Source organism: Chaetodon auriga, chromosome 19, assembly GCF_051107435.1.
Source record: "Chaetodon auriga isolate fChaAug3 chromosome 19, fChaAug3.hap1, whole genome shotgun sequence".
NCBI classification, from domain to species: Eukaryota; Metazoa; Chordata; class Actinopteri; order Chaetodontiformes; family Chaetodontidae; genus Chaetodon; species Chaetodon auriga.
This window is the reverse complement of record NC_135092.1, coordinates 18101146-18121341: the sequence shown is the minus strand read 5'-3', so window position 1 is coordinate 18121341 and position 20196 is coordinate 18101146. Positions and strand designations below refer to the sequence as shown.

The 20196-nt window shown below is 43.2% G+C and overlaps 1 protein-coding gene across 2 annotated transcripts in view; it reads left to right on the top strand.

The window, feature by feature from the left end:
• The window catches only part of LOC143337734 (carboxyl-terminal PDZ ligand of neuronal nitric oxide synthase protein), a 47988-nt gene that overhangs the window by 1159 nt on the left and 26633 nt on the right, over positions 1–20196 (top strand). For both annotated transcript variants that reach the window (XM_076757502.1, XM_076757503.1), the window contains exon 2: positions 1097–1168. In XM_076757502.1, the coding sequence (XP_076613617.1) occupies positions 1097–1168 (72 nt within the window). The remainder of the gene's footprint in view (positions 1–1096; positions 1169–20196) is intronic.

The following is a 20196-nucleotide window of genomic DNA, read 5'->3' as shown; positions in this document are numbered from 1 at the left end:
ATTCTTATCTCAGTCTTTCTTTCTCAATATGTCTTCATTACACTGAGCGTTATGAATACAACCACACAGAAAATCCAGGACACACATCATTTCTTGCTCACTCACTTAAAACAGCAGAGTAGGAATCTGATGGCAGGTGGGACACTTCCTCCTGTCGCAGCGTGCACATATTAAATCATATGTGATAAGAAAATCCATATCTCAATGAATTATATAAGCCAGATCAATTTAAAAAAATAGATTAGTTTCAGTGTTGCTCATTTTACGCTCGCAGGCCATTTATAGTATTCAAAATAATGCTATCAACAACAGCAACATGGTCCCTGGGGCCTTTAATTACACAGTCACACATTTCAATATGTGCAAGCCACAAAGAGCTTATTAAGAAGGCAAAACCAGTCCTTTCTACAGCTTATTGAACATATTTTGAGCTAAAGGGTGAAGCACAGTTTCCATATTTCAATAAAAAGAATTGGTTTACCAGGTAAAACATTTTTCCTCCAGTGTGACACTTTCAGTCGTTCAGCTGTCTTCCTGTTTTGCTTCCTTTTGTCTGTGTGTACATATTGTAGACAGTTGATAGGAAGTTTGTGGGGAGGTTGTGGGATGCTCCAAAAACACCTGTTTGGATCATTCCACAGGTAAACAGGTTCACTGGTAACAGGTGGTAGTGTCATGATTGGGTATGAAAGGGGCATCCTGGAAAGGCTCAGCCGTTCACAAGCAGGGACGAGCGAGGTTCACCACTTCGTGAACACATGATGTGATAAAAGATGTTACCACATGAGCTCAGGAATGCTTCAGAAAACCATTGTTAGTGGACACAGTTCATTTGCAAATGATTGCATTCTGTTTTTATTTTTATTTTTTTAACTTTTGCACAGTCCCAACTTTATTTAAATCAGGGTTACAGATGACTCGCTTCACCTGCGGAGCCGCTTGAGTTGAATAAGCTGCACAATCAATGGCTGTGATCAGTCACAGCTCAGAGAATTGAATTGATTTAACACGCTGAGTTTGTTACATATGCTTGTGGCAGATTAATTGTGCGTAGAAGACGGTGGATAATATCTCTGACTCTGATTGTTTACTACAGTATGTGGGGAGTCTCGACGTGCCCAGGCCCAACAGCCGGATGGAGATCGTGGCAGCCATGAGGAGAATCAGGGTAAGATGAAGTCATTTACGTCATGTAATCACACACTCCTCACTCTGTCCTGTGCTGATTCTTCCATGATGGAGGACAGAAACGTATCACAGTAATCACACACGCACAATACAGAAGAGTGCGGCTGTCAGATGAAATCTGTATTGAGGATGGAGTGACGCACGCTTTGACTGGACAGCAGAACACGACTTCTGGGAAAGCGATGCAGGGATGCATTTTGAAAGAAAAAGCAATAAGATGGAAGTAGATTGTGCGGCTTTCTTTGCTGAATAGTGGCTACCTTTGAGGGAGTTGAAGGGCACAGTGTGTGCTTGTTATTGCTGTAAAGTCAGACTGAGGCTTATTGTGCTGTGTTGTCCTGGTAGAATTTCACAAATCAACCTTTTTTGTAGCTTAATTTGTTCTCTCTCTCTCACCCTGCACTCGCTCTTTCCTCGTTGTTATTCACACTATCATATCATAGTCAGCCTTGGCGGGTTTTTTTTGTTCCATAAAGCTCTATCAGTGGTGTTACTATGGGGATCATGTAATCATTTTTCCCTCGCATTGTCCCAGTAGGCCAGCATTTTCCTCCAGAAGCTAACATAGAGCTGTATCAGACAGCCGGGGCGGTTCTGTAATTTAAGTGTGACTCACTAGACCAGCTCGGTTCAGACACGACAAGGCTCTTAAGCCTGGCTGAAAGAAATGTGCAGTTCCTTTTTTTTTGAGCTTCTAAAAAGCCATAATGTGCACGTATCCTCTGAAAAATGCAGGAGTTTTGAGGCACAGGGTTCAAACTTTTTTTTTACCATTTTGGGGAATCCGAGACGCTTACCTCGTTTTGGCTCCCGTAGTGTGAAAGAGCGGGTTTGTAGGTGGCTGCTGCGTTGCTTTAAGTGTTTAACTGTGTGTGTATGAAATCAGAGGAACCCCGCTGTTCAGAAGAGATATTTAAGGCAAGCCGAACCCATCTTCAAAAGTAGGTCTATGGAGCCAGACTGTTTATGAGTCTGTATCAGTGTGAGTGGGCTGAGTTTGCAGATAGTGGCTGTTATTTCCTGCGATCCCGAAACTGACAAATCAATAAGGTTGTGAAGTAAACATGATGATCGTGGTGATATGCCGCAGGCTGAGGCAGAGCATTAAACAGCAGGTATAGGCAGGCAGGGAAGATGCTTTTGATTGCTACAAGAAAAAGATTATCTCTGTGGAAAAACAGAAACATAAGTCAAGTCGCATCAAATCAAAGATCTGTGCACTATTTATATGATGTTCCTATTTGAAAATACACAGGGTGCGTCATTAGTGTGTATTTATGTCTGAATGTGTGCTCACATGTGAATGCATACATGATGGGTTTGTGTATCTCTGTACATTGAAGTCTCTTGAGGTCTAAAGAAAGCTTTGAATGAATTATGAATGAATTAATGTATTTAGGTTGTAACTCTCGGGATATCTAAATGGCTAATGAATGAAGCAGTTCACTGTTGTATAGGCTGCTGCTGACAGTGACTAGAGAGATATTACTAAGTATAGACTTATGCTATTATCCTCACTGGTGGATGACTGGTTTTCTCTGTTGTGTCATCTTCGCAGCTGAAGCTTTAAAGCAAGACGACGTAACTTTTACTGAACAGCGACCACTGTGGACGCAAGTCACAATCACAACATTTCCCTGGGTCAGTAGCTCTGAGGAGAAGTCATGAAATGGACTTTAAAGGAACAGTTAAACGTTTTAGGAGATATATTTATATGCATTGAGTTAGGTCTGTTAAATATGCATAACAGCAGCAAAAGTCCTAAAGTCTGTAAGTTGTCTCAGTAATGTCAGTTCGAAAAGATCTGACATTAATCGTTAGCTAACGTCAGCCATCATAAGCTAGCGGTCATACCAGACCAACTGAGGCTGTAGCAGCAAATCTGAGTGTATTCAAGTGGCTGAGGGTGTATTTCACTGCTTATGAGTTCAACTTTTCATATGTTTTTTCTTCTTTCCAAAGTTCCACGTCCTTGTTTTAAAGTTCGTCTTACATAAGGGTTAGCGTACCCGCTGTTTGTGCTGCCTCGGTTTTAAACACATGGGAAAGTAAAGACTGTATTTTTGTGCCAGCCACTTCTTTTTTGGGTGAAGCCTCTCACGCTGTGTGAATGCAAACACATGAGCCTTTTTCAGGGCAGGCGCGTGCATTTAGGGTTGGTTGCCAAGTCACATGTAATTAGCTTTGTGTAGATGAATATTGACTGGCCTCGCTGACTTTCTCCTCATCTCTCCTCACAAAAGCAAAAGGCCTTGTCTTTAATTTAAAAGTGCAACCCTTTAGCTCAGGGACTATGCAGAGACTCCGCAGAGTCGAGTGTGATTAAAGAGAGTGAGGAATGAACTGATGGCACCGGGAGAAAGACTTGAGAGGAAGTCCTGGAAGCGAGAGGGGTTGCATGGTGGCTGGCAGAGCCGTAGTCGTTTCATCTCCCTCGGCTAATCTCTTTAGTCTCAGTCGATGTGAGGAAACAGGAGCAAACATGAGAAGAGAGCGAGCAACACGGCCTGATCATCTCTGAACAAACAGAGATGCTGGCTTGGACACAGCGGAGGAGCTGTGCTAGTTGAGTCCTCAGCCGTTCCTCAAGCACGCACACACCTGCCATTCCCACCGCGAGAAAGTGAAAAGACGCAATTTTGTACCCTGTGGATCTTTTCAGAGTCGCGTTTTGTTAAATCTTCTCCCATTATGGCTGACTGGTCCTACTGTGTTGGTTTATAAGAATTTGTTTCATTCAGTTTGACCAGTGGCATAGAAAACGCCCCGGTGGCGCACAAGTGCATTCACACACACTTGTTTGTATGTATGAATGTGTGTGTGTGTGTGTGTGTGTGTGTGTGTGTGTGTGTGTGTGAGCTCCAGTGCTCCATAATAGATACCCCCCCTGCATTCTAACAACCTCCGCAATTGATTAACGAGGAATGACAAAGGCTGGCGTTGCTGCGTCCCACATGGAGAGATTTGCCGTAGTTGTCCACAGCTCGCTGCCTCAGTAAAGGACGTGTGTATATGCTGGATTTTCCTTGGGAAACAAACAGGAACTATTTACAGGAGGCCACTGTCTCTCTACAAAGGAAACAAGTTAAAGGCTATTCTCTCCTCTGTCATTCCCCTCTCTCACCCCCTCATTTCCAACCCCCCTTCCTCCACTGCTGTTTTCTTTTCATCCCCTCACTCTCCTCCTACCAAAATAGACTGCCTCAATTTAGCCCATCTCTGCCATCTACTCAGTGCTGACAGGAATAGATTTTAGGCTGAGGGCAGGCTATGCATGCTTCCCTTTGAATTTTGATCGGCCCTAATGGGATTTTAAGCCTCCCTCACATGTCCGTCAGGATGCAGCCTCCTTCCTCAGACTGCCGAGGGTCTCGCTGGAAATTACATGGCTCCCGTGTCTGTCTTGAACATGTCATGAGGAGATCTCTGTCTGCAGTGCGAGGAAAAAGCAAACTTTATGTTTTTCTTGTTTTTTTTCGTTTCACCACGGGTCCGTTGAGTCTGTGTCAGTCTTGTGAGAGCATGCCGAGCTGTCATGACTCCGACTGTCAAGAGGGATGTAGTGGGAAAACAGCACTCCAGACCTGTCAGGGAATGCAACAGACATTTTTACACTAACTTAGTTTAACTCTGTGTCCTTATGTGTCTCTGCACTTAAGACTTTAGTCAAACAGTGGACAGAAAACCTGTGGAAGCACCGGCAGTTAAGTGATGGTAAAGAAGTAAAAACTGGCACAGGCACAACATCTTCTAATTGTGGATTTTGTCAACAAGAACCCATGAGATTTTTGCAACTGCCAAATCAGTGTTGCAAAGCCTGTTTGTTATTAACCATCTTGTTTCTCTTCTCTGCGCTCGTGTGACCACCTGTCACTCACTCACACAACACTGTGGCAGCTGTCATCTTGTTTGGCAGCAGCCAAAATGAATAACAGAGAAATATCCGTTTTCACTTCCTCTAGGTATCCCTTTTCTGTTTCTCTCTGTCTTTCACTTCATTCTTTATAGTCAGAGTTTGGCAGCTAGCCATAACAAATGCTCACCCATGCCTGAAGGCTGCAGAAGACACAAACACACACAGATTGGTGATAACATCACATATGACTATGCATGAGTGTGAAATGCACCAATTTCACTCTAAACCTCCAGCAGAACCAAAGTTAGACTGGAACACACGCGGCGATCAAACGACGCGAGCAGGAGGAAAACTGAACGGGAGTCACAACCCGATAAACAATTCCAAATTATCAGCAAATCACATTTTTGCGTAACAGTTACACACACTGCATGTCCCAGAAAACCAGGAGAGAAATGAGAGCACAGCTTAACTCCAGGGGGGTTACAGATCTATAGCAACGTGGGGGCGGTTGGTCGGGTGTTGTCCTGTGTCTCCGCTCACATGTGTCAGTGAGGGACATGCTGTATTAAGGAAGCATGACACATATTGGGGGTCATTGTTGTCACTTTGTATGCATGCTAGCTTAATGGCAGATGTATAAGAGCATAGTAGGTGACCTATATGTGTGCTGGATTAGATGCGATTTCAGCTTTGAATGGGCGCAGTCACCCTTTGTTTATCCAAACCCCTGAAGAGCGGGGGTCCCATTCTTCGTGATTAACAGTCACTTGAATATAAGTCACAATCTGTGGTCAGTGTTTAAAAGTGTACTTCTGCGTGATCTGCTCTGTGAAGGCTTGGTTACATCAGAAGGGGCACAGTGAAATTCACCCGGGCAGCTTCACAGAATATGTGGTTCTTACAGTTTTTCGACTGAAGGTGGGTTTAAGGTGATCAGGATGGAAACTAGGCTATGGTGACTTCTTGTCGGGCTAGTTGATGAACTACTGTAGCTGAACTACCCACAAACAGGCTAATTAGCTGAGAACATGCTATCGCTAGTGAGTCATAAATAGCTCCACAAGCTTCTATTTTCTCTGTTTTGTGATTTTTAGTCCTTCTGGCAAATCTCTGAGCTAACAAGCTTGCTAGCTGCTTGATAACTGACAGTTAGGACAGGTGTCCAGACCCTCCGAGAAACACTTAGATAGGATTTTACCAGCAGACCTTTGAGTTACAAAACATCACCAGAGTGAAATCATTTCCTCTTCATTGTGAGGTAGAAATTTTTACTCACTACTTTTACTGTTTTTTCCTCCTGACATTGGTGTGTGTGTGTGCATGTGTGTGTGGTGGATAATTATGCTGAAGGGACAGCAGGTCTTTGCTCAGATGGATGGACGGACAGGTGGTGAGTGGTCCCTGTTTCCACAAGCAGCATCATGTTGCACGCATACACAAACACACAGGCTTTTATCGTCTGCCCTAAGGCTACGCCGTGTCTTTCGGCACTATAATTAGTCAAGTCTTATATACTCTGATCTGCCCACTCTCACCCAAAACAAGCCCCATCCGAAGGAAAAGCCATTTCTAAAGCCATGAACTCAATCCTGCTGAAGAGCCTAAAGGCACATTTTCCTCATAGATGTTCGCTGCCCGGTGCTCTCTGCAGCTTCAGCACGCAGAGCTGGGGGAGTTGTGTTTTTTTCGGTTTCCTGTGTGTGTTGGATAAATGAATATAGAGTGTATTGTTTGTTTTATTTCCAGACTTGAAAATCATGATGTTATAAAAATAGCATAACGCTGAACCAAAGCAGATTTCTATGACAAACTGATCAGGGTTGGCATTTTCTACAGGTCAGCTGTGTAAAGACAGTGTTCTTTTTATTCTGTTTGTGAGTATTACAATATGTCAGCAAGTCCAAGCTAATAGTTTCATTACAGTGTAAAAGTCCCCTTGGAGCTCAGCCAGAAAGTCATCTGAGCAGCTCTGAGACCTGCTTCCTGCTGTTGTTGCCGCCTGCTGCAAAGCTTTCTGTAGCTAATCTCGAGCACAAACACAACTAAAGTCAACAGACCAGGAACTGGACAGGTGTGGCTCTGCCGTGGGTGTGTGCCTGCACCTGCAACACATTTACATCAATGTGCACAGGAGTTATTGTGTTTGTACAGAAAACTGTATGAGATTTGTACAGGCCAAAAAGTCCTGCGTATGTACAAAGGGTGGACACAATAAAAGGAACATTTTGCAGTATGATGCAGTCCAGAACACTCCACTCCATTTGGTACAGACATTCATATTCCCTGGAGGATGAATCCCACTTACTGTGGTGAACCCCCTCACTTTCCCTGTCGCGCCACCACGAGGCATTCTTGTTTTTGAGTGAAATAGCTTGACAGCTATAGGGCGGATTCCTATGAAATCTGTTATATGCATTCATGTTTCCAAGTGGATAAATGGTAGTAAGTTTGATCATCCTCTGACTTTTCAGATAGCTCCATCAAAATCTCAATTTACTCGACACTTTATGACCAAATACTTGCAAAACACAAACAACAATGTCAGCAAGCTAGCGTGCTAAACATCGCCTAGATTGAATTTTGAGCGTGTTGGCATACAGATGTTAGCTTTGCTCAAAGCACCACTGTTCCTAACTGCTCGCGTTGCTGCAGACTTTTCATCTTTTTATGGTGTAATTTTGCTCTCAGGCATCTTTTGTAGTGGAAGTGGGACTCTGTCATCATGTGCATCCACGCTGCGTGACGTCAGTGCCTGAAATGCTATCACAAGAACTGCAGCTGCTCATGTCTTCTTTTGTGTCTCTGTTTTCCCTCTGCTGGTCACTGTGTCAATATTTGGTCAAAGTAATTATGATATGTGTAAATTCTCAAATTCGGTTGGGTCATCCCGTCTGTCCCAGCAGAACGATCAGATCTGAATTAGATTAGAATTTCAATCGCATGGCTTGCCCCGTCCGTCTTTTGATGAATGGTGCTGTTGAGCCCTCGCTCCCTCTTGCTATTATTCTGCAGATCTGAATTAACCGCAAATGTCAGGCTGCTCCTCAGGTCTCCCTGGCAACCAGCCCCGCCGCCAAAACAGGTCTTTCTCAACTCCCCATCAGGTTTGGGATGGGCTCAAAGTTTGTCCGGATGTAGAAACTAACTCTGTCCGATTTGTCATGAATGTATGTGATGACAGCTGCACAGTAAAAGCACACATATGTAGCCTGTATTGACACAATACTGCAGTATTTTTAAGTATTTTTATTCACACTAGTAAAATCTACATTTTACCAGAAACTCTCTGTGTTATTTAAAATAAACATGTCAGGTTTGCAAGTTGTGCTTCTCTGCCTGGAGGCCTCCTTTCTTAGCATGAGTAGGCAGATAAACTAGGCCTATTGTATCATGGTATCGTTTGTTGGATAATGATTGAGGAAAGCGCTGCAGGCTTTTGAGCTGGCAGATAGGCTGCCCTACTTCTAAATGTTATTTGGAGTCGTGTGTGTGCGCATTCATCTCACTTCTCTCATCTTGTTCCAGCGTGCTACATAGGAAGCCTCAAGGTCTCATTCTCCTGCTCCTATCGCTCAACCTCCTCCATACACTCATTCTCTTCATCTTCCTTTCATCGTAGCTGCGTTTACTCTGCGTTCTCCCGCTCTTGTCTTAAATCAGTGTTGGTTTAAACATGCAGGAAGCAGCTGGGGTTTAAAAGCTTTGAGATCAAGTTGGTGTTTAATCGCTCCTGACGCTCCTTCACGGCGTCAACACCTCTATTAACTGCTTACTTGCATCATATATTTGTAGCTGTAACATCTTCTTACTGACTATTTGAAATGGCTTAATGCTGTTAATGAAGCAATTTCATGTTTGCCACACAGCAAAAGCATGGCAGGAGTGTGGCTGATATTACATTTAGACTGACAGCAAGAGTCAGCCGACCTTCCTCCTGGCCTGGGGTGGATGTGGGTCAACTGTCGCATGAATGGGAATCATAGACGCACGCTGTCATCCAGCAACTTCCTTTCCTTTCTGCAAAATATTTTGTTGTGAAAACAGTATAAAATAACATAATAATGAGCATGTGGATGTATATTTGGGGTTTTTTTTATAATGAAAAGAAAAGTGTTGCACACATGGAATAAAGTAAATAGAAGAAGCCAACATGCACACACCACACCCTGCCTCATAAAGCGTGCACATGAGAATTTAACAGACCAGTTGTGTACATGTGTGTGTGCTCATTCATCTCCCTGCTCTCATCTTGTTCCAGCGTGCCACATAGAAAGCCTCGAGCTCTCATTCTCCTGCTCCTATCGCTCAGCCTCCTCCCTGTTCTCTGATAACAGAGTTTAACAAACCAGCCCTCAGTGCAGCAGGACCCGCAAGTCTGTAAACTATGATAAAGGTTGCAGTTTGTGAAAAAACTTATCAGTATGTCCTCTCATTGTGTATTTAATTTTCTCAAGTTTTAGAAAAAACTATCTTTGAGTCGCTGTGAAACAGAGGGACGGTTAGATTTCCCCTGTAGGAGCAGGTGACATCTGGCTGGCTAAGATGTGAGATGAATCATTTCTTTTTGCACAGAATTTAATCAGCCCGACTCATCCGGGGCCCCAAAGATGCAATTCATCTACTTTCGTTGTAATGCGATGCGCATGTGAAGTACGCATGTGAAATTTAAACATATTGACATTTAAAGGACCTCCAACCGCCACTCAAAAAAGAGACAGACAGAGAAACTCAGCCTCATTTTTAACTTGTGAGTGATCATGAAATGCAGATCTGTGTAATTCTTAGGTTTATTGAAGTATATATAGTAAATATATGGACCCAGTGGTACAATTGGTGCATCTCCACAGTGCCGTCCATACCTCCAACTGACCATTTTGTCTTCCTGTTGTCACTAAAACCTGTATTTATTTCTGTTGAGTTCGATTGATGTGCGGTTCATGGATGCTTGCAGGAATCCAAGACTTGTCAGAGGGATTGTGTGTGTGTGTGTGTGTGTGTGTGTGTGTGTGTGTGTGTGTGTGTGTGTGTGTGTGTGTGTGTGTGTGTGTGTGTGTGTGTTTTCCTTCAGTCCACTGGGGACACAGTGGTTGCTCCCTGTTAGACTCTAATTGGATAAATGTGGGCAAACTGCTGCTGCTCACAAGGACTCTGCCATCCACACAGCCGCTAACCAGACAACATACTCTCTGCTGTCCGAATGACGAGACTAATGTGACACTCAGATTAACAGCATCTCCGTCTCACTGCTGTCCCCGCCTGTCAATCTCTGCCCATTGGTTAATGTCTGTCATTTAGGCAGCATAGGTTTTTAATAGATACAATAAAACCAAAGCTGTGTTCTGAGTTGTTGCTGGAATACAAAAGAGCTGTGCAATTAACTTTAGTGTTGTTTATGTAACTCGCCGCTCTGCAGTGAAAGTTTGACAGACTTTTGCTGCATTCATTGTTATCTCCACTTGCATCAACCCATCAGGGCAGAAAAACTGAATAGATAATGAGGGAGGAGACAACCCATAAGCTGTCTAATCATATGCACTAGAGGCATTAGCATATTTTTGGAACAGAATCTCAATTTCCCAAACTCTCTACTTTTTTTCTTCTGCTTCTTTTGTATAATTTGATCCCAATTGGATTTCAGTGTAATCTTTCGCTAGTCTGCTTTCTCACTTTCTGTGTGTGTTTAGGGGTTAGGATAAAGCCTGCGCTCCTCAGATCTCCTTCTTATCTGTCGTGTCTCCCTGCCACCACCTACTTCAGATATATTAAACTAGTACTGAGTGTGTTGTGACTTCCCAACATTATCCGGCCTGCGTTATCCCAGCTCTAACTGTTACTGGACTGTGACACGCAGGATTCCCAAAAAAGCCTCTAATTCATGGTGCGCAGAGGATGAACCCTCCTGACTTTTCCTGTAGCACCACCATGAGGTTGACATGTTTGGTTTTGGGTAAAATAATCTTGACAATTTACAACGAACCTGCAACACAAATGACATTCCCGTCAGCCTCAGTTCTACGTCGTGTTGCTAATTAGCAATCGTCGCGAGCATCTTGGCGTGCTGACGTTAGCAGCCTCTCAGAGCCGCTTGCATGGCTGTATGTTAATATCACAAAGATAGCACAGTGATCATCTTGGTTATCAGACTGCATACTGAACGCTGCTCATCTCCAGTGTGTCCTTTGATTCTGCACAAAAGGCGTTCAGTGCTTTTGATCCGTTTGATTGCCTCTAATCTGCTGCAGTGCGTTACTCACTGTGAATCACAGAGCCTCAGTGATGGAGGGCCACCAAATGAAAACACTGACTTTGCTGCTTTTTTCCCACATGACTTGTGAATTGTATCATGACTTAAGCACTTCCCTTCGGGGTGAATTCATATTTACCTTGACAAGCTGAGGGAAGCAGTAGGCGAGGGGAAAGAGCAGACAGCAGTAAGTACAGTGGAGGTGACTGTCATCAGTCAGTGCCATGTGCTGGCACACTGTGCTCAGCCTTCTGTTGTCAGACAAGTTGTCGCCGGTGTAGTAGCCTGCATGAGAAGCTGTCTCCGTCCTTTCAGACAAGGATTTAGGCTACTCATGATTGAGCTTTATGAAAGCTGTCATGCACCCTTAAAGCCTCCCTCCAAGAGGCTTTTTGGGACATGTTTGCATGTAAGGCACAGATGGCGCCCCCGATTCACACCCCGCGTTTAACCCCCCAAAACAGGCTTAACATGTGGTTAATCAGGCAGTTGCTCTTTGCCTCAGACCTGACATTGTTTTATTAACTGGTTCATCACCTACTTTCTTGTTTTCTCTGCTTTCCTTTCATCGTGCACCTCTTTCACACCAGCTGAAGGCTCCCCAGTGTCCTGTCCGTTCACATTTGCATTTTCCCTTTGTGATGGCAGACATGTAGAACACAGTGTGGCAACAGATAAAATGCAATGCAAATGCAAATATGTACACACACACACAAGCCACTCGTAACAGATTCTAGGTTGTCATTAATCTCTGTTTCTGCACAGGAAGATTAAATGATTAATCCTCCAATTTTAAGACATTTGAAAAATATAATAATTGCTAGAGTTGTGTACAGCAGCAATGTTTATTTTCTTCATTAACTGATTAATCGCTTAGGCTATGAAATGTCAAAAATTGTTAAAACATGTCCATCATGGCTCCTCACAGTCCAAGGCGACGCCGTCAAATGTCTTTTGTCCGTCCAACAGTTCAAATCCCGAATAAGAGGTCATCATGTTGATTGAATAGTAACACAAACTGTATTTTTTCAGCATATGGATGTAGATCGATGAACTGGGTGCTGGGATTTCTGGGCCTGTGATCTGACATCATTTGTCCCAGTAATCCTATTATTCTGACTGCAGCGTTGCCAGACTGCTGCACTGGACAGAGCTGCACTCAGCATCACTCACTGTATCAACTCTGGTCCTCAGCTTAACCTCACGCTGCAGGATGCTGTGTCGCCCCATTGCCTAATTTTATTTGTTAACCTGCCAGCATGTCTACATTTCGACAAGAGTTTGTTTTCAGTTTTGATTGATTTCTGAAAAAAAATGTACCAAACACACTCACTGAGGCCAAAAAGACTTCTTTATATTATTGGCTGGATGACTTCTGAATGACACCCGGACAGCCTGGCTTGTTGAGCCAGTGAAGCACTTTATAAATGATATGCAGATATTTACAAGCTCTAGAAAGCAGTGGCATTCGTGCACTGCTGCAGACCGAGATTATCCATCACTAGCCTGGTGTCACAGTCTACAAATGTGTAAGTTTACATGACCAACGTAGAGGTTACAGGCAGAAGAAACAAATCATTTATCAGGGAGAGATTATGATGTAACTCATCATAATCTCAGCACGCATGAGATGTTAGAACTATGCTATAATTAAGATTCCAAATTCATTCCACAGGTCTACAAATGCTAATTCAATACTTGCACATTTTTATCTGACTAATTAAACCTGATGTCTGTCATCCCCTCCAGACATGTATAAAGACACAAACACACTCGGCTTTGAATGATAATTTGTGTCTGTTTTTTTTCCCACAAAAGTTAAATTAAGAAGAAAAATTCTTAAAATTACATCTGATCCTTCTCTCACATTGTGAAATCTGAGAAAATGCTAATGTTTTTTTTATAATTTCAAAAGTTTAACTACTGGACACAAGATGTCTCCTGCTTCACTGAAAAGTCTTTTCTTAATGTAAATACACTGAAGGTTTCATCACACTTGATGCACGCTGGACCATGAGTGGCTTCCAAGCTAGATTTGATGTCATAAGATCGTGCTCCAACATGCACGTTAAACTCAGATTTAACACATTTTGAATGGAGCAGGACCTTTGGAACACAGGCCCTCATTAAGGCCCAGGTCTAGATTATTGAACCTGCATGTTCCATCATTATCAGATCTATATGGTCCTTTAAACCAATAAAAGTGTTTCGTGTCTTACTATGAGAAAAGCTAATGCTATCAGTCATTGTGTTATTGTAGATTTAATTCCATCCACAGACACACCAGTGGACAAAGTGGGCTATTCCCACCTAATATGAAACCTAACATTTCTACCACTACCACACCAACAGTGATCTGCTGATTATATTCTGCCTAATTCTCTTTGATTTCAGTGGAGTTAGTTGTGGCTCAGATTTGCATTTCAAGCAAACACTGTCACTGTTTCTTAATGCAGTAACTTGGAAGGGGTTTAAGATGACGTTTTCTGTCAGACCGTCTGGAGACTGCAGGTGTACTTCACCTTCTCCTCCATTTTTCCAGGTATTAGGACGTGTCTGCTTGATTTCCCTTTTTTTTTTTTTTAAACATGTTGATGCCACAGATGAGACGAGTTATGAAATGTAAATGATTACCTTATGACTGTAACACTTTGCACATGTGGAGTTTGTACTTAGTGTGCATCCATGTGCACCCTCCACCTGAATCTCATTGAGAGAGAGTGCTGGACATGGTCAGGTTGTTCCTTTGTATTTCTTCCGTGTCCCATGTGACTAGCCCTGAGTAGCCTCTGTCAGCGCTCTGGGACTGGCCGTCCTTTCACCGTGCCTGTCGGTGAGTCACTCAGGCGTGGGTCCATTCACACTGCAAGGGCGCCTACGCTGAAGGAGTGACTGCCTGAGCACGCGCCGGGGCTTAGCTGTTTCCTCTGACAAGCCCGCTTCAACTGTGGCTGATTCCTCTCCAAAGGAACGGGTTGACTCATCCCGCATTGCATTAGAGTTTTCCTCCACGCCAGCTTTTCTTCCTGACCTTGCTGCTTTGATTTGAGACAGAAGGCTGCAATGATGATCAATAAACTGTACCACATGGTCTGATGTAATGGCTGCCCCGAGTTCATGGGCTTTGATTCCTTCCCTGCGTCTGTTCAGACGTATTAACATGGGCCGGGGTTGATCAATTCTGTCTGTCAGCCACTACAAACACACTTGCAGTGCAAGTAATGAAAGTCATTTATCTATAGAAGTCACAGCTGTAGCTCCCAGATGGAGCTAATGCAGTGTCAGTGCCAGCTGTGGTTGCTTATCGGTCTTCCAGGATTTTATCACTAAAATCAAGAAAAAATATGCTGAAAAAAGAGCCTGAAAAATGCCAACAGAAAATAAGCCCTTCAATCAAAACTCCACCAAACTCTGCTTTAAAAAAAAAAAAAGGCTATTTCACAATAAAAGCCTCAGTTGTTTGCTGTAAGTTCCAGTCTTGCGTGTAACCCTGCTGTCATGCAGAAGCCCCCATTAAGCAGCCCTGTAAACGGGCTGTTTCCTTTAGCACCCTCTCTCCCTGAGGACCTGACTGCTGCTACTCACTGGAGGCTGCCAACAGACTGGAGCCCAGGAGTCCAATCCATAATATCTGCACTCAGGCGGAAACCTCTCACGTGGGCAGAGACAGGCACCAGCAAGCATCTGAATGCACGCAGACTGCTTATCTAGCTCTTGCATCTTCTTCTTTTTCCAAACATACCACTGCCAGCGTGCACAAACACCGACTCCCGTCCGTTTCAGATGTAGGCCAAGGTCGTCGTCCGTGGCAACTGTTGAGGTAATTGCTGCCTTATCACACTCCTGCTGACTAATGATGAGATGTGCCAGTTCACTCTGGAGGTTTGGGAGTGGGAGACATGGGAGTCACGGCGTCCTCCCTGTTTGGCCGCGAGGCTGAGAGGCCTTTCTGAAAACACCGCCCACGGGGTGAGAGGCTAGTTGAGCAGCAGTAATTAAAGCTCTAATTTTTAGTTGATTTAAAGTGACATTGTGAAAAGCTGCTGCCTGATTGCCACAACACGTGTTTCTTTCTTTAAAAAAAAAAAAAGGCACTGCAGTTGGCGTTGAACAGAAAATAAAAGTGCTAATTTTATTTCAGATTGTTTCCTGCTACTTTGATTTCCAAGAAGTCTCCTTTCACGTTAAATGCCAGGCTGCTTGGACAGCTGTTGTGTTTCTCAGCTTAGTTCTGCTCCCAACAGTCATCTCTTTGTGGACTGAACTGGGGGGAAAAAAGCAGTGAAATTCCTTGGAACTCCCCAAATCCTGAGAATTGTAATGAAGAGGTTGCTAGGTTGCGATCTATAGGGCCTATTGTCTACTCCTGTATGGATTCAATGGTACTACAGGGGAGCATCAATGACCCACATTGCACCCCACATTCCACTGCTTTTCAGGATCAACGAAGGGGAGTGGGGGGTTGCCCATAATTTGTTATTCCATGATTTGGTTTGCAAAACCTAAACCCTGCTCATTTAGCCACTCTAAAAATATCCATGAACAAGAGGAGAAAAAAAATGTGTCCGTTTCCTTTAAAATGTACCCAAAGTCAGACTTTCAAGGCTGAGCCAAATAACATTAACTGAAGGACTCGGAGGCCTTTCATTAAGTCTGTTGACAGGTACCTTTTGGAACCAGAAGGTTTATCTACAGTATCTGCAGCATAACTGCCTCCACTGAATGACTGGGAGCTCTGTTCCTGAAACTGCTGTCCCTCTTGGAAAGAAGATGTCAGTGTCATAACAGTAGAGTTCACCAGAGTCCCTCATGTCCTCTGGGTCGTCCTCTACAGTTTGCTCTGAGACTCAGCTTTGATTAGTTGTCCAGCACCCAATCGAGAGATTACCAATAACACTCATAATCATGCCTGTTGAATCCAGCTGGACGTGGATATTGGTGAGTAAAAGTCTCAGCTTAGTCCTGCATAAAGACTGGAAATGGGGGGGGGGCAGCGAGCCTGAGTTTGTGTTAACTTCAGATAATCTTACCTTACCTTAACTAACCGTCTCCTGGCTGTAACTTCATTTTTAATGTGCAGATGTGGAGGCGTCAGTCTTCTCATCTAGAGATGGCACAAAAGCAAAGAGGCATATTACCCAAGTGATGCTCATATTTACACACAGTTGTGTCTGCAGTGGCTAATACATGCTGGTGGAATATATTTGTTTTAAGTTGCTAAACGGAGCTATTAGATTGTCGGTTGTGGAGTAATGAAACATAATGAGAAGCTTCGCTCCAGGACTGCGGTAATGTAATGAGCCAGTGGAGCTTCGTGCAGTGTGTCGACTTGTTTGTATGTTGTCTCTGTTCAAACAAGTATTCAAAATGAGGTGCAGTATCTTTATGTTTTAGTTCAGGCTTCCAGTGTGCTGCAGGTCAATCAACATCCTTAGAGCCATGCGGCTAAAACAGAGCAAAACCTAAAATTAAGCCGTTTTCCAATGTGAGAGCCATCACAATATACCCGCTAATTATATGCTGAGGTGAATACACAAAGAAGAAGCTTAAAGCAACTGATCTGGAAGCTGTCACTTTCAGCTCTTGATGGCTTTCAGATATTAAGTAGTGAATATAGTTGGGATGTGCTCATAGTTGGTTATTCATGCCACAAAAAGAAGAAACTGTCACATCAAATCCTATTGTCCTGGCTTGCTCAGATGTCACTAATAAAAAGTGAATGGCCTCTTGTCTCATCTGGTTTGATCTCGTATCACGTCTGTTTTTAAAGCAGCGAAATTTATTAAGCAGGGTTGGAAAACTTCTGCTGAGAGCCAGCCTTCCCTTCCTTCATTTTGTGCACATAGCAACAGCCATCACCATTCTGTCTGACACTTTCATAATAGATTGCAGAGAGGAACGCCGGCTGAAATTTGTTACGCTGTCTGGCAAGACTGATGAGTCTGACGGCTTAAATGCACACATCCAGACCGGCAGAGATTTGAAATAAACGCTCTCGCTCGGTTTGCGGTAAGCTTCAACATCGCTGTAACACTGCGACACTCATAGTTTTAAGGTGGAAGACAAATCTTTTAAGAGCGCTTCTTACAACACACAGCCCACATCCTTTGCATGCCTGTTCAGTCCACATCTTAGTCACACATTACTTCTTGTGTATTCCTAAATTTCTCAAACATAATTCAGAAACTTCCAGGATCCGTAGCGGCGGCGTGACGTGAACTAAGCTCTTCTCTGGAATGTTCTCATGCCTTCTAACCTGACATGCTGAGGCTTAGGGGAACTTATGTCATGAGCTTTTAATTGTTTTGTTCTGCCGTTGGTAACAGGAAAACCATAACAATGCAAGTGCATTAAAAGCCTGAATATTTCAAAACACTTGGCACTTAAGCAAAGAAAATATAAAAATTTCATACTTGGAATGAAGTTGTAAAATCCCTCTTTACTTCACCAGAATCGTAAACTGTGAATTATAAAAGAGCTGTGGGTGAACGTTTTGACACTGATGTGTTGGGAGAGGTAGGAAGTGGCTGACTTTGCAGGTGTGTTGCAGGTCATCTAGGTATGCAAGGTGTTTGTCTTGTTTTTCATCTTTTCACTCATTCTCATTGGCTTCGCCAGCAAGTTTCTGTCCCTGGATGTCCCGTCTGACTTTAACTGGCTAACTTTATTAGCTTGCCAGCTGAAGTGCCTTCAGTGTGAATTTGATGGCGCTGCAGCAGCATGCAGTGCAGTCTATGGATGATTAACATTACATACACTTCATACTCGTGTAGTTTGTGACAGACGTGCGCAGCCTGAAAAGACTGGTGCTTGTCATGTTCAGTTACAAGTGTTTTCAAGTAAGTTAGCAGCTGCTCCCTGATCATGTATTGATAATGTAAGCCGTGACTGCAACTAACAAGTATTTTCTTTATTTAGCAAGCTGCTCACCATTTCCCTGATAACTCTATGAATTATTTAGCCTAAAAATGTTGGAAAATAGTAAAAAAAAAAAAAACATAATCATATTTTTTTTTTCTTCAAGCAACGGCCCCAAATCCAAACATTCAGCTCACAGTGGTGTAAAACCATCAAATCCTCACAAAGGAAAAGCTGCAACCAGAGAATTTTTAGCCTTTTTTCCAACAAATGAATTAAACAATTGATTGATCAACAAAACAGTTGCAAATTAATTTTCTGTCAGTTAATAGCTGCAGCTCTCGTGTAAGCGTGGGGGAAATGGGAAGTATCTGGTCGGGAAAATATGAAAGAGATGAATCTATTTTCATCTTTTTTTATTGCAGTGCTCAAGATTGCATCCACTCTGCCATCTGAGAATAACAACAACAACAAAGCAGGAAAAAAAATGAAAGAAACAGAAGCAACCTGAGCACCCAAACAATAATCCAATCCACAGAGATACACGTTAGAGTGAGAGGACGAGTCTGACAGATAGCAGGCAGAACCACGTCGTTAACACGCAGCCATGATCCCAGGGAGCGTTTAATCCAGACGTCCAGGTCGATCGTGGATAAACAGCAGGATATGTTCTCTCAATTTCTGATGGATTTTTCTGGTTTTATGTCAAGCTTGGAGCTTTACCTTATATATCATAGTAAGTGGTGGGTGATGACACAGGGATCATTAATCAGACAGTCATTCAGTTCAGACGCTGTGCTGCTGCTCTAATATAGAGTCTTTTCTAAGTATTAATATGTGTTTTTGAGTATGTTTCTTCCACATTAACAGATATTTTTTTTGCTGTAATGAGACAAAAATTAACAACAATCTGTTTGGGATTACAAGATTTTGTGAAGCACTTCAGATAAATTCAAACTAACAGTCTGACAGTCTGATTTCATCAATGTGTGTTAAGTCTCAGATATGCTATCAAATACCTGTTGGCAGGACCTCACCACTCTGGAGCAGAACACATAGCTGTGGGGGAGGAACATAAGTAATTAAACTTGTGCTGAGGCCAAAATAATTGGAAAGTTGGGGCTGGAAAAATAAAGTGACCTTTGGAGAGAAGCATTAATGCATTTATGAACTTATTGGAGATAAAGGAAGGAGCAGTCTGTGCTCTGTATTTACCAGTTTAATTGAGGGTAGAGGAAAAGCTTTACATTTGTTTCCTTCCTCCAAAAGCATTGTTAATTAATGCATTATATTTTCTCTCCTCTGACAACCTTTAACTGCCTTTTTCTCAGTTTCGGGGCTCCGTCTCTGGAAGGTTTATACCCGAAAATCATTATTCTGCTCAGTCACCTTTCTTTGAATTGCCTCATCTCGGTATTTGCCCCAGAGCAGATACTGTACTCTCAGTATCTGTGGCTTTGGCACAGGGTTCATAAGCACACTGCAAAGGAGATAAATGACGCTCATCGCCTGCTTTTTGGTTTCCCACTTTGACACTTTGCTTTCATCTCACCACCACCGTACCACTTCCCTTTGCAGCGCGAGCGTTTCTTCATTCCTCCTCTTTAAACCCTGGCTAGCGCCTCTGTCCCCGTGGTGTGTTTCCTCCTCTCCCTCTCTAAACCTATTCTCCATTTAATCAGCTCTCTCAGGACTCCGCTCTGTATAATTAGAGACTGAAACTTTAATCACCATGGATCCAGGGCAGGGAGAGCAGGGCATTTCAAATAGACACAAGTGGAAAATTGACATGAAAGAAGGTGTGGAAACGTAGAACTGAATGTGACAAAAATGGCTTCATTCAAGTCGTGACATTTGTTTACTGTCAGTCTGTGCACACACTCACAGGCGGTGAGGACACGTCCTACGTCCACACAAGGCAAATAAAAGCCAAACTGTGTTATAATCATGTCTGGTAGGTCTTGACTTGCTCACAATGCTCAGCTAATTGTTCCATGGCAGCATTGTGCAGCCAGATGAAAAGGTCACAGTTTGCAGGAGGTCCTTA